Source organism: Helianthus annuus, chromosome 13 (genome assembly GCF_002127325.2).
Source record: "Helianthus annuus cultivar XRQ/B chromosome 13, HanXRQr2.0-SUNRISE, whole genome shotgun sequence".
Taxonomy (NCBI): domain Eukaryota; kingdom Viridiplantae; phylum Streptophyta; class Magnoliopsida; order Asterales; family Asteraceae; genus Helianthus; species Helianthus annuus.
Window position 1 is genome coordinate 38882904 of NC_035445.2, and position 15528 is coordinate 38898431.

The following is a 15528-nucleotide window of genomic DNA, read 5'->3' on the forward strand; positions in this document are numbered from 1 at the left end:
TGGGAAATTGGTCCATCCCACAAATTTAGTGGAAATGGGAGGATGATCCTAGATGATCCTGCCCCACCATTTTTTTAATCTTCCACTATTTTTAACATTTAACAAATAAATTAAGAAAATATTTTCATTAATATTAGAAAACAATACATAAACTTAAAAAAATTATAATAAATTAAAAAAACATAAAATTAAAAAAAATCAACCACTTTAATGCTTCTTCATGATGTCGTTTTGTAGTTTTAGCAAAGTCGAACGTTTCGGCTCGGCCTAACTATCGACATCCATCGTTAATATTTCTAATTCCTTGAGCCGAATCTTTTCATCAGACAATCGAATCTTTTCATCGGACAATTGAATCTTTTCTCCCGCCACGCGTAACTTTTCTTCGATGGCCCGCTCCTTCGTTCTCGCCTTTTTGGGCCGTGACCTTGGTGTACGTTTTAAATTGGGTCATAAACTCGTCCATCTTCGAGTCTACCTTTTGCTTTTCTTTCTCCTTCGCCCGCTCCTTCTTTGATTTGTCCCGGCCCGGGGGACGCTCCGCTTCATGTACAACGTATTCTTCTTCGTCGAACTCGGTGTCATCGTTTAAGTTTATGTGACATCTCGCGTCCGAGCCGCCAGTGCTAAAACTACCGGATTCCGATGTCCTTTGCCGCTTCGCCATCTCCACCTCGTTCGGGATCGGCGCCCATTTTGGGTGTGTTCGCATAATTTCCCATGCCCGAATGTGTCCAAACGTGGTATTATTGCTCGACTTGTAAAGATCCAACGCCTTTTTGAACACATAATCGTCGCTCATCCCGCTACGACGCCCACTTCCACATACTTTATTATATTCTTCGCAAAACTTATTGACGAACCCGCTCATTTTTCGCCACTTAGATGACACCGAGTCGACATCTAGATACGGGCCTTGGTCCATTAGCTCAAGAAACTTCACCAAAACCGCCTTCCAAAACCCCTCACCCATTTCATTATTACCTATAAAATACGTTACAAAAAAATAAAACTAATACTACAAAATATAAACTTAAAAAAAAAGTTATTTTTACGAACCTTTTATCGGGTGTGTCGACGTGCCTACGTAAGCCTTCGCTAAGGCTTCTTCCTCTAGTTGCGTCCACGGTTTCGCCTTTGCTTTGGATGGTTGCTCACCCACAACTTGCTTGCCTTTTCTTCGTTTGCCTTTTTGCGGTTGTGTATCGGGAACAACTTCGACATCCTTGTCGGGTTCGGATTGGGTGGGTTGCATCGGGTTTGGTTCGGTTGAAGGGGTGGACAGGTTGGATATTAAAAGCACCCCGCATCATCAATTGTTATATGGCTTGACTTTGTTGCGGTTGAGCAAAAACGTTCGGTGAGTTTTGGAATGCGGCAAAGGCATTTGAGGAATATTGAGAGAATTGGTTCGGTTCTATCTTCGGATAGTATAACGGAACCGAGAAAACATTCGGGATGTTCGGTTGGGTCGGGTTGTTGGGGTTGTTCGGGTTGTTGGGGTCGTTCAGGTTGTTGAAGGGATCCATGGAAGAATATAATTTTATAAAAGTGGAAGATGTTTATAAAAAAATGAGAGAGAGAGGAGTTGTGGTAGATGAAAGTGAGAAAAATGGTGTAAAAAATGGTGAATGGATATGAATTTGGAATGGATTTTTATAAATAAGGGGGGAAATACAGTTTGAAAATTTTGAAATTGGAAATGATTTTTTTATTCAACGGTCATCATTGAAAAAGGGGCCTTTTTTGTCTGCATGCACTCCGTTTCCAACGTCTTCTAGTCGCTGGTCAAGACGGGACCGAGGGGGGGGGGGCGGCACGATGTTGCCTTCGGTGCCGGTCCAAGACGGAGGGGGACGTTCCCCCATACTGTCTAGCCTAAGAATATCCGTAGTGGTTTACTCTTTTTTTGTTGTAAGAATATCCGTAGTGGTTTACTCTTTTTGTGCGGTTCTCGCCATATGACGAACAGGTTTAGGTGAAAGGGGTGGTGACCTCATGAGAAGGGGTAAATTTTCCACTCACCTAATTATCTATTGTCATGTCAACTTCTCTCTTTAAGTCTTCTCTTGCCCAAAAAAACATAAGACCGCGGGGAGTGGTGGCGTTGGTTGGAGCGGGGAAGGCCAGCCAACACTGGCTAGCCCACTTCGTGGCAGTGTTAGCTTGGCGTTGCCCAGCCAGCATTCTTATGAAGCCCGACGTGGGGCGGGGTGGGAAGATGACTTGGCTGGCTACCATTGGCTGAGGAATATGACCGTTGGGCTAGCCGTTGGACAACGGCTATTTAAAAAAAATTATTTATTTCATAATCTATATATATCAAACAATACTTACCATTTTTACTACCAAAAAATTCAAAAACAACTACCAACCTCCGATGGATTCTTCAAGTTCAAGGGATTCATATGAAAGATTTCTTTTGTCATCATCATCCGTTGATAGAGCGGAAATATTATTATCAACAGTGGCGACGGTCGTGAAAACTATTGTTGAAGATTCCGATGAATGGACTTCCCAACCTGAACCAAAACGGAGGAAGTACATAGAGAGGGAACGCGAAACCGCAAACAATTTGCTGGTAAGAGATTATTCTCACCCGAACCAACGTATAATCATAACATGTTTAGGCGTCGTTTTTCGTATGAGTAAAAATTTATTTCTAAGAATATCAAATGATTTAGAGGATAATTATCCTTATTTCCAACAAAGACCCGGTGCGCGTGGTAAGATCGGATTTACCATGTGGCAAAAGGTCACGGCCGCCCTAAGACAATTGGCTTACGGCAATAGTTCCGACATAATGGATGACTTTTTAAAAATGTCGTCACGAGTGGCTAAGGAAAGTCTTCACAATTTTTGTGCGTATATGATGGAACTGTATATGAAAAGATATTTGAGAAAACCAACGTTTAGTGATATCCAACAACGTTTGGAACATCACGCTGAATATCATGATCTCCCCAGGATGATAGGTAGTTTAGATTGTATGAAATAGAAGTGGGAACTTTGTCCGATTGCATGGCAAGGATCTCACACAAGCGGATATCATGGAATGCCGACAATGATGCTTGAAGTTGTTGCATCACAAGATCTTTCGATTTGGCATGCATTTTTTGGTATGCCAGGTTTACATAATGATATAAACATTATAAATCACTCGCCCCTTTTCAATGATCTAATAAATGGTGTTGGACCAAAAGGAACATTTACTGTAAATGACGTTGAATACAAGTATGGGTACTATCTTGTTGATGGATTACCCTGAGTGGGCTGTTTTTGTAAAATCATTTTCAAGAGAGGGAACCCTAAACCCTAAAAGAATAAAGTTTAACAAAGTTCAGATGGCGGCACGCAAAGACATCGAGCGAGCATTTGGTGTTTTGCAGAAAAGGTGGCGCATTTTGAGCATGCCTTGTAGGTTGTATGAAAAACATCAAATAAGAAACGTGATGTACGCGTGCATCATTCTACACAACATGATTTTAGAGGATGAAGGACGCGCAATAGTTGAATATTATGGCGAGGAGACCACAACAAATAACGTAGAAATTAGTAACGAAGAGAAATCGCAAAACGAAAATCTAATCGAGTCAAGACAAATAAGTTCAAACCTTCGAGCTGATTTGGTACAACATGTTTCGACACTTTCTAGATTCGACGCAACGGAAGATAAAGATGATTGATTGATTTTCTTTTTGTTGTAATGTATTATTTTATTGTAGTTTTTTCCTTAATTTTATTTGTAGTTTTTTAAAAATTATATTTACTTAATAGAAATTTTAAATAGTTTAAAAAAATATAAGAAATGCCACATGGCTGGTCACACCCAGCCAGCAGCCCCGTCACGCCACACCCAACCAGCAACCCAGCCACGCCATACCCAGCCAGCAGCCCCGCCACGCCGCACCATCCATATGGCCCCACCATCTGCCACTTGTTGCTCAATGCCCACACCCAAGCTCCCCACTCCCCGCAGTCTAAGGAGTGGTCACTACTCTTGGGTAGAGATAAACTATTTTTTTTAATTTAATAGTTATGTATTTAAACAAAATAAATAAAACATAATCAATTAAATAAATTCATTACATTAAACTAAATTGTAAAAAGACAATACATAAAATTAAAACTAGTAAAATAAAATAAAACCATAAAAAATTTAGAAACTACATGGCCAATTATATTTTTTTGCGAACTTGCGTTTTCGGGCTAGTGTGATTTCCAACATCTCCGATGGAACATTGTTGTGTGGCCTGTTAAACGTCTCCAAATTCTTATCAAATCTAATTGATCTCAACGTCTCTCGATGTTCATCCGCCAATGCCATAAATTTTTCCTCTTGTTTCTTTTTGATGTCCACCAACTCTTGTTTCATAAATTTGTATTCTTCGAGCTTGTCGGACATACCAATTGACCTTTCGCTCGACGTTGCGGGTCCTTTATCTCTTTTCTCTTTATTTTTTTCCTTCTTGGAGATGGGTCTACGTTTATGTCGGGGTATACCACTAGTGAATTCAATATTTAGTGTACCCGCTTGGTAGTTACCCGAATCCGATGATTTTCTTTTTTGCCTCGAACTACCACTCTCTTTACCCAAAAATGGTATCAGGGCCCATTTATCATGTTTTCTAACCACCTCCCATGCCTGAATATGAAGAAAGCCACCCGGATATTTTTTTTTTTAATCTTTTAGCGCTTGTTTCATAACATAAGCATCGTCACTCCCGGTGGGACGTAAACGATCCTATAATAAAATATAATTATATTAAGGTAAAAAATAACAACATATAGAGGTAAGAAAAGTATGTAAACGTAAAAAATTATACCACTTGATGCAAAAAGCCATTGAATAAGTTCAACTTTCCTTGCATAGCTTTCCATTTTGGACGGACTTGATGAACGGTTCGGGGACTTCCTCCAACGGTAGCATCGTAATGTGCAAGAACTTTTATTTCAAAATCCATCCGATTTTGTTTTTTGTTGAATGTTGTTTTTCTTGTTTACACTACAATGCATATACGCCATCGCTAACGCCTCTTTTTATTTCTTCGTCCATCTTTGCGAATCCGCCTTACCCCGCTTTCCTTTCGGTTCATCTTCGGCTTCAAGTTCTTCTTCTTCTTCGGCTTCTTCATGTTCGTCTTCTTCTAAGTTTTGAGTCTCGAGTACAAATTCTTCATCTTCGTTATCATCGTATATTGGAAGCATGTCTTCAACCTTATATCTTGGAGATTGAGTCGGTGGACTCCGATAAGCAAACATGTCAAAAACGTTTTGGGCATCCGTAGGATATTCATACACACACACTGGGTGTACCATTGTGGGACCTTGTGGTAATGAAAAAAATATGGTGGATAATTGAGATGGGGTTGGGTGTTGTAAAAACCTGGTTGTGTAGTTTAGGCGTAAAACTATGGAGGTTGAGAGTGTGGGGAATAACCGTGTTGTGACTGAAATGGCATACTTGAACCACTCGATCCGCCTCGTCGACTTTGTGAGGCGCGCCCCCTCGCCTTCGAACTAGAACCCGAAACTTTTTTCTTGCCATCACCCTTGTTTTGTCTATCCATAGTATCAGACTTTTGAGATTAACAAGTGAGAGTATGTGAATTGGGTGAAAAATGGGATGTAAAATGGTATTATTTATAGTGTATTTTTTTTCTAATTCAAACTGCTATGAAGCCGTTAACCTTCCAAGGGTCATAAACATCCACTAACGGTCGCATGTAGCAAGCGGTGTATACTCCCCGATTTAACCTCACCCCACGCGGCAAAGAGGAGCGGCGGCGATGTTCCCCGCGAAGTGAAGAGGTTCACCGCTCTCTTTTCCGCATCCGCCCCGTTCACCCTTAGTATTGGTGCAATTAGTTTCAAAACGATGTAATTATTCACCACCCCCTCAATTTCATTAATTACCTAAAGATTACCTAATAAGTAATTATTATTATTTTATTTTAAATAATGTATCAATAATTAATAAAAAAATAATAAATTCATTAAAATAAAAAAAAGTACCAAAATAATAGCACTAAACAACTATGAAATTTATAATAAAATTATTTATCGTCTTCATTATCTTCGTCATCTCCATGATCATCTTTACCTTCTTGTCCTATCATCCAAGCGTGCTTGGCCAACTCTACCATTAGAGCTTGGCATGCATCGGAGTTACGCATATATGCGACATTTTGTATTCTTTGTTTCATAGTTTCCCGCGCTTGTTGTGTTTCTACTAATGTTGGGTCATAATCTTGACAAATCGCTTTGCCCTCCTCCACAAGATTCATATTATGTAAGATGATACAAGCATACATAACATTTCTAATTTTATCCTTTGTCTAGAGTCGACAAGGGTACCTTACAAAATGCCAACGTTGTTGAAGAACAACGGTAACCCTTTCGATATCTTTTCTTGATGATTCTTAATTTTTTTTAAATGAGTTTCTTTATCGTCAATAGAGTGTCTAAAAGTTTTCATAATAGTCGTATACTCCGGGTAAAATCATCGGCCAAAAAGTAGTCGTGTCGGTACACATTTCCATTAGAAAAAAGAGCGACGAGTGCATTACCGTCTATACAATCCTCAATAATAGGCGACTTCTCAAAATCGTTGATGTCATTGTTTGAACCGCAAACACCAAAAAGTGAATGCGAAATCCATAGTCTTATGACACAACTTGAAGGATGAGTGATGGTCCTTTCAGGTCCTCGCGAGTGTGTGAACCTTTCCCAGCTGTCAGACAATTAGACCACCTCCAGTGATTGTAGTCTATGCTCCCAATCATGCTGAGTAAACCGTGTGCATCTTCATGTACACCATATATACATTATAGATCTTTCCATGTCGGCTTTCTTAAATAACATTCCCCATTTAGCTCAGTGTTCCCTTTTTTGAATTACAAGTGCTAATGTATATAAATTCTTTAAAAAATACATGTTTCAGAAAATAGTTATAAAAAAACAATGCCTTTAGCAAAATTTCCTAGTGGGAGTTTATAATAATTAAATTCATAAATGTCATAATAATCGATTTTGGCGATTTATGACTAGGGAGGAGGAGTTATTTCTTTTACGTATCCTTTGACCAACCAATTCTGTAGTGTGGTGTTGCAAAACACATTTATTTCCATGTATTTTGTGTAGATTTCGATAGGTTTTTGAGTCGTTTTTTTTTTGTCATTTTTAGCTTATACTTAGTTGATGTCGTATTTTGTAGGTGAACGTGTGCAAATGGAGCTTAACCAAGCGAAAATGGAGAATAAATGAGCACACGGGAGAATGAGAAAAGACAAAATTTTGAGCAAACAAGGCCTTCGCGCGTCGCGGGCCATGTTTCCATGTTTCCATTTCGTTTCGCCAAGACATGAGTTATCAGCAAATTGAACAAAATACCCCTACAAGTTCCAGAAACCACCAAAGTGACACAACATGGACTTTTTGACTTCTTGTGCTCTCGCGTCTCGTAAGCTAATCCCAATACCCCATCACGACACGCGATGCGTTAGTAAGTCGACAATTAGTGTTTTAGTTCAATTTAAACATCGTATTCAACCCAAATCGACCAACCTTTGCAATTACGAATACCAGAGCTGTTTGGAGGCGATTTTGGTGTTTCATTGAAGGAGAAAGCTTGGATGTGAAGCGGGTTGGCTAAAGTCTCGGTTAGAAAAAGTGTATTGTTTTCGGTGTGTTTAAACTTGATCTTGTGAACATGTCTACCGAATTACATTGATTTGTATTGACCTTTGATTTGTTTATGAACATGAGTAGCTCAGCTTTTCTTAGATACCTAAGCTTATGATGATTGTTAACTTATACATGATTTCGATTTTGGATAATTGATTATTTGGATAATGTTTTGGTAAAAAAGTGTTTCTAATCAGGTTTCTTTGTATATGCGTACTTTGTGCTCGTTTATAATCAATTTATTATTCCATAAGTGTCTTATTGAATGTCTTTTAGTTACATATGCTTATTAGGTTGCTTATTGTGTGTTTGTGACTAGTCTATGGTTTATTGTCAAAATATGCCTTTGGAACCTTGATTGAGTTTAGAGGTACCTAGTATTCTACCATCTTTGAGTCCAAGAGGAGATTAGATGTCGGTGTGTCTTCGTTTATAGATATTCGGGACCGTGGTCAGCACGAGAGTGAGTCACCCCTAGAGTGTCTGTATAGTTAGCATTTCATGTTAAAATCCTGTTAGAATTACAACCCTTTGTATCCTTTACACATCCTGGATGTACTGTTTCTGTCACACCCCCAAAATACCACCTAGGGAATGTCCCTGTTAGGCGTGTATCGTACCAACAACGAGCCACTAATTACATTGAACCCATACGCGTTTCAAAATAAAGTTCTTAATTATTAATAAAAATACTATCAACAAGTTTAAGTGAAAACCAAAGTGTTCAAAGGAAGCAAAGTTAAACAGTTTCAAAACCAATGTATAGTATCAAGAAATCAATAACATGAATCCATCCGATCGACCCATGACCACTCCAGCTACTCCAGACAACAAGTTCCCAAATCCAAGATACCTAACAACCTGCGAGCATGCAACAAGTGTATCACACAACGCTGGTGAGTTCATAGTTTTACGAAAACGTTAGTTACCAAGTGATTAGTTAATCCATTGAATTTAATTCCGAAAGTAATGTTGATAATACCCCGAATACAAGACGACTTCTGATTATTTTGCCCTTTCTCCAATGCTCCTATCAAAGCATTGGTCATGACTAGGTCATTAGTTCAACACCCGTCCTCCCAGGTACGGGGTGAGGTTGCCAAACCTATGTAGCGCTACTAACTAATACCATGTTACCTCCCCGGTAACCAAACAACACGGAGGGACTTTAAAGGTGATAGGAAGAGTATATTATCCAACATTCCCGTTTTTACCCAAAAGACTTATCCCTCCCCGGGATACCCACTAACTGTCCCAACCACCGGGACGCATGCTCAATAGATGAACTCACCTTTGGTTTGCTCGGTTTGCTACGTTACCCGTTCCAAGTTGGTAACCTCAAACCCTACCGTGGTTACCAATCATCGTCAGTCCCGTATGCACATTATTCACTTATCTTTCATACACATTACCCACATAGCGTACAAGTAACACACACATTATCTAGCCAGTAGCGCGCCAGAAATACACGTAACATGTAACAGTTTCCCACATAACTAACAGTTCATTGTCATCTCATAGAATATATTTCAAGTTACATCCAAGTTCACATCACCAACTCCTAATATCATGCAACTAATATCAGTTAGTCATGCAACACACTTCCATAGCTCACACATACTCACCATAATCGTAACATATAATAACATCTAAGCCTAGTTCATGTATTCAGCTAATTAATTCATGGTTTCTCTTCACATAATTGTTTGACGGGCCACTATACATGGTCATGTGCGACCCATTAGTCTGTTTCCTATTCATAATGCCCAGTCCAAATACTTAAAGCCCACTTTAAAGTATACAATCTGCACCTAAGTGTGCGACTGATGAGCGGCCCAAGCGTTTAGAATCTTCTTTGACGTTTGTGGGCCGGTAACTTATTAGCAATCCCAATACACCCCTCCCGGCCCAATCTAGATATTGCTAATAAATGTATGAATCTTCAATCCTAAGCCATGTTACAACAGTTTTGACATGATAAATCAGTGTCACCTACATTAATACATGTGATCACTAGATATTCAACAACATACATGATATTCAATCTCATACATGATTATAATTTCTAGATATTAGCAGGTTACAATTATCCTAATACATGTATAATAGTAACATACGCATATGTATAACATGGAAATCATACCTAGCCATAAACCCTAATTAACATATATACTCTAATAACAAGTATGTTTCAAAAATCAGTTTCATGTTACAATAATTAATTCCATGTTTCAGCAATAAATAAAATCTAATAACATAAAGCATGCACTAACCGCGAGTCCGATTTGATTCAGATGTTGCGTCGATGGAAGGGGGGTTCTATCGTCGCATAACAGGGAAGGAATAGGGTTTGTTGTATTGTGAAATTGTGAGGCATAAGGAAGTTACGTAATATTTAGATACAGTGCTAAAAAGACACAAGTGGGCCGGTGATCATTACTTGGGCCGAGAGCTGGATTAGTATACATAAAATGTGTATATTGTGCATGATAGTTTACGTATACCCATACCAATTTGATTGGGGTTCCTTCTTTGGCCGGCCATGATGATGGGCTCAAGCCCATTCAGTTGGGCTGCCATAATAATGGCAAAGCTGCCAATTTATGGGTCAAGGGTGGCGGGTTTGGGCTTGAGTTATGTGGCGGTGCATTATCATGAGAGGTCTTGGGCCAAGCCCAAACATCTAAAAGGGCAGAAAGGTGTGCGATGGTAACGAAATGTGTGACCCGAAGTGTTTGTGTAATCCAAAAGCATAACGTATACTAGTTTATATCGTTCACATAATAAGCATTTAACTCATAACGATATCACATATTAAACAATTAAACTCACAACTTTATCACGTATTAGACAATTAAACTCACAGATTAATTTCATACACACAGGCTACGCCAATGCATAGGGTGAAATTTCGAGTTGTCACATCATCCCCAACTTAAAAGAAATTTCGTCCTGAAATTTGATAAGTAAGCACCGAGAAGCGAAGTGATAGATCAAGATTGTTGCAGATTATTCTCAGGTGCCACATCATCCCCAACTTGAAAGGAAACTTTGTTCCGAAATTCGCCAATGATAACAGACGTTGACACAATCGTTTAGATAACTGCGGATCCTAGAGTTTACTCTGACCGTTGCGTCCCTACGTGAACTCTGGTCTATGTCTTGAGTTCCAATGAACTCTCACAATCGGGATACGACTATGATAATCAAACCTTGACTTCCTGGTCCATGTGTTCGACAAATTTCTCCAGTGAAGGTATCGCACGTGTTTCATCAGACGTCATTTATGCTTGCCACGCTTCCCAAGCATCCCACACCCTCCCAGGGTGAGACTTTCAACATGATACGATCGCCTACAGCGATCTTCCAGCGTTTCCCAAGTTTATCAGCTTTCCTGACGATCACGCGTTGCCGTCAATCGACTCCCGATCCAAACAACCTTCCCAAGAGGTTTGAGTACCAATCCTGGACCAGTAATTAAGTTGTCCACCATCTCAATCTAACAAGAAGGTTGACATTATTGTCTAGGTAATGTCCCAACAGAGCTGTCTGGTTACTAAGATGATCACTGTCATAGTAGTACTCAAGCATAGGTAAGAGTCCTTCCAATTTGCATCGAATCCAGTCCCACACATGCTCGCAGCATGTCTTCGAGTGCTAGGAGGGCTCGTTTTCTCTGAACGTTTGCCCAACGGCGATAAGCAATGCTCTGGTCCTGACGTGAGCCGAGGGTGTTGTGTATTGCCTGACATAAATCATGCATAGATCAAATTCAGAGGTAACAGGAGTTGGCACCTCGTACCTAAAAGCCGCCTCTCTCAGAGGAACATTCACAACTGTGAAGCCTCGTCAGTTTTCTTGATTGCAAGAAAGTGTGCTGGTAACTTGAGTCCATCAATGATCACCCAGGTGATAATGTGTCTGTTTCGAGTTGTAAGTAGACTAGTGACAAATTCCATGGCAGTCTGTTCTCATTTCCATACATGTGTTCCTGGTTGCTAATATCCCATCTTGACTTTCCCACGTGTCAAACATCATTCCCATGCGTGGCTATGTGGGCCTTCAGGCCCTGTCACCCGCACATGGTCTTCAGGTTTTAATACATCCTATCAAAATTCCGATGAATAGGATATCAAGTGCCGTGTGCTTCACCTGCACCAGTTCAGTAAGGTTGCTGTATAGTGAGGTCCATATTCGTTCCATGAAGTAGCAAATATCGCCTGACCTGCCAAAGGTTACTTCCCCATGCCCCGCATGGGTTAATCTTAAGAACTCTCTTCCTTCAGTTCTTCAGTTTGTGTAAGGCGAGTCTGATCAGGTATGTTAGAATTGATAGCAAGCTGCAAAGCTCGTGCACGTCCAGGTTTCACGGTCGTATTCATTCAAAAGTTCCATCCAGCGATGCCATTAGCTGATTTAACTCTCTCGTAACCAGAGTACACAGGAGGCCCTTGTGATCGGTCTAAGTAGTGCATCCGGTACCATCCAAGTAATGCCTCCCACTTAAATCCAACGACCACGGTTTCCACCATAGATTGTATGTCGTGTAGTTCCTCTTCGTAACACTATTACGTAAGTCTTCACTCTCTCGTGTTGCATCGGTGTGTAACTGGGACTCTGATTCGAACCATCATGGTATACCACTAGATCACCCGTACTCTTAGGTAAAGACGATGCTCAGTGCATTGCAGAGTTGGGATTTGAAAGCTGAAAAGACGTCCTCCTGTTTTGTCTTCCACGAACACAACACCCTGCTATGCTAAAGAGATTTAGGCTGCACGATCTTCGAAAATCTTGTGGTGAATCTGTGATAGTGTCTAGCGAATCCAAGGGATTGCTGCATCCCAGAAGGAATCTGAAATTGCATAAGATCAATCTGAAATTCCACCTGACGAGGTGGAGGTAAACCAGGTAACTCTTCAGAAAACATGACAGAAAATTCACGAACAACTGGAAGATCCTCGATCTTCCTTTCTTTAGGTTGCGAATCGGTGATGAGAGCTAGAATAGCAGGGTAGCCCTTTCGTAGACACTTCTGGGCTTCATTGCTGAGATGATGCCAACCATGGCACCACTACGACGACCTTAAACTGATAAGGATTCCTCACTAAGGAGAAAGATACTCACGATTTTCTCTTTACAGAGAATTTCCGCTTGATGCTAGATAACCAAATCCATGTCAATGACCACGTCAAAATTTACAAGAGTATAGGGAAGTAGGTCAATGTCGAACACTTGACCCATGAAATCAAGTTTACCACCAAAAAGAACGTGAGAAGCTTCTATCGGTTTACTATCAGTTAATTCTACTACATGCTTATTTGCAAGAGGGGTGGGAGTCAGTCCTAACTGACGACTGAACCCTAAAGGCACATAACTCCAATCGAAACAAGAGTCAAATAAAACAGAAGCAAAAAGATCATTCAAAGAAGACGTACCGGTCTCAACATTGCCATCATTGCGAGTTTCCCCCAGTGCCAATAGTAAATACTCCTCCACTTGCCCCGTTCCCACCATGGTTCCTATTGTTGTTATTCCCAGTATTGTTGTTGTTGCCAGCATTCTGATTAAGCTGAGGGCAATCCCGCTTAAAATGACCCTCTTCACCACACTGAAAGCACCCCTTTTGATTTCCCCGATTATGTTGAGGCTGTTGCCTCTCCTGTTGCTGTGGCTGCTACTGCGGCTGCTTAGGAAGCCAGACCCTACAATCTTTAGCCATATGACCCACCTTGTTGCACCTATGACATACCCGGGTGCATGGCCCACGATGGTGGAACATGCACTTATTACACTTTGGTAGCTTTCCCTCGTACGAACCCTGATTTGAATTGTTGCTCTGATTCTGGTTCATAGAAGATGACTGGCTAAAACTGCGGTGGATGCTGTTGTCTGCCCTTTTCTGAGATTGGCTGGCACTGGTTGCTTTGTCAGTATCGTTCCATTTTCGCTTGTGATCACTAGCAGGTGTGGTAGCTGTAGTAGTCGTGGTAGTAGCAGAAACACGTGGCGGCAAGTTGCCACGTTCGACCTCTTGGTGAGTAATCTTATGTGCCAATCGGACGATACGGGGCAGATTGTCTAGGTTTGCAGCAGTAATGTACCCCTTAATAGCTGGTGTTAAGCCCTTGAGATACAACTCAATTTGCCGATGTGGGGGTCGAGACATGTTAGGGCACAAAGTCGCTAAATCATTAGACCTCCTAGTGAATGCTTCAATCTCAGATCCCTCCATTTTCAGATTGTAGTACTCGTTCTCCTGTTTCTGAACCTCATCACGAGGACAGTACTCCTCTCGCATCAACTCCTTGAAATCATCGCAAGTAGTGGCATTTTCCATCTCAATACCCAACATCTGAACCTGGGCATTCCACCATGTCAGGGCACCATCCTCGAGTGTGCCCGTAGCATACTTCACTCTGTCCCCAGCATGACAGTTACACATTGCAAATACCGATTCTGCCTTCTCGAACCATTGCAGGAGTCCTACAGCCCCTTCAGTCCCATTGAAGGTTTGTGGCTTACAATCCATGAACATCTTGTACGTACAAGCAGGTGGAGCAGGTGGATTGTTTTTATTCGCAGGTTGACCAGCCTGGCAAGCCGTTAGGGCTTCTGTAATAACCCTCACTAAAATTATTATTCATTATGTTAATTGCCCAATAGGAAACCCTAATTGAGAAACCTAAGTAATCCTACATAAACCCTAAAATTTTCAGAACAATCAGAATCAGGATCAGGGCCCCTAAAACTCAGGGGGGGGGGGGTAAACCCTAGCTGACGATTATCTAAACAGTTTGCTGTAGGAAATGAACTAAGTCGAACGACCAACTCAGCTGAGCTACCCATGAACGTGGCCACCCTATGCTAGAAATACGCCCGTCGTGCCACGCGAAGGAGACAGGTCTCCCTGTCGCGCCACGCGAGGGAACAAAATTTCTAGCATAAATAGGGGGGTTGGCACTTGAATTCTGGTGTTCGTTCGACGTTCAAATTCCAATTATACGCTGAGATATCACTTAATTACTACAAACACACACAAATCACTAAACACTACCGCGATAAATAGGGTAATAACTCGATCGGTATTACGATTCAACGTCCGATCGATTGAAACTATCCAACCAATGTTTAAGTGCTGCTCAAATTAGGGTTTATACTTTGTCATTCGTCGTTAATTCGATGGATATTTAAGTATCGCACTTTGTCATTTGTTGTGAGGGTTTAATCTCGTGAATTGTCGAAAATGCTGTATTAGTTACTAACCCAGTTCGTGTGCATTGTTATTTAAATTAGGTTAACAGGCTAATCAGTAAGCTAAACTCCGCCCGCATAAATCTGCAATGTGAGTTATTCTCTTTTACCAAATTTGCTTTCAAAATCATGTTTGGTTTTCAAAGTTATAATTACAGGGATTAAGTCTTTGTAGTCTTCATTACAGCCGGTATGTGGGGTTTTGTATACATTACTTGTTATCCATCACCATTGGACAACGGGTTTGCCAAGGGGTGATATGACCATAGTCACAGACACCATTGGACAACGAGATAGCCAATGGGTGGTCGAGTGACAAATACCGTGGGTATATGGTTGACATGTATAAACATTGTAATCGCTCTTAATACTGTAAATTATAACAAAAGTATTATTTTAGACAATAAGAATGATTCACTCAGTATTTCCCCGCTGATAAAACCTTTTTCAAACATGTTTCAGGTGATCTGTTGTGATCCAGGAAAAATGCCGTGAAGCACCACAAGCTTAAGGAAGTGGCTCAAAATAAATAAAGAAACATGTTTTGTAAAATAAAGATTTCCCAGTGAAATCACTTTATTGTAAATT

At 40.6% G+C, this 15528-nt stretch overlaps 1 protein-coding gene across 1 annotated transcript; it reads right to left on the reverse strand.

The window, feature by feature from the left end:
* Positions 1-340: 340 nt before the first annotated feature.
* LOC110900711 lies at positions 341-973 on the reverse strand. Its single transcript, XM_022147580.1, has one exon. The coding sequence runs from the start codon at positions 971-973 to the stop codon at positions 341-343; it is 633 nt and encodes a 210-aa protein (XP_022003272.1).
* Positions 974-15528: the final 14555 nt, after the last annotated feature.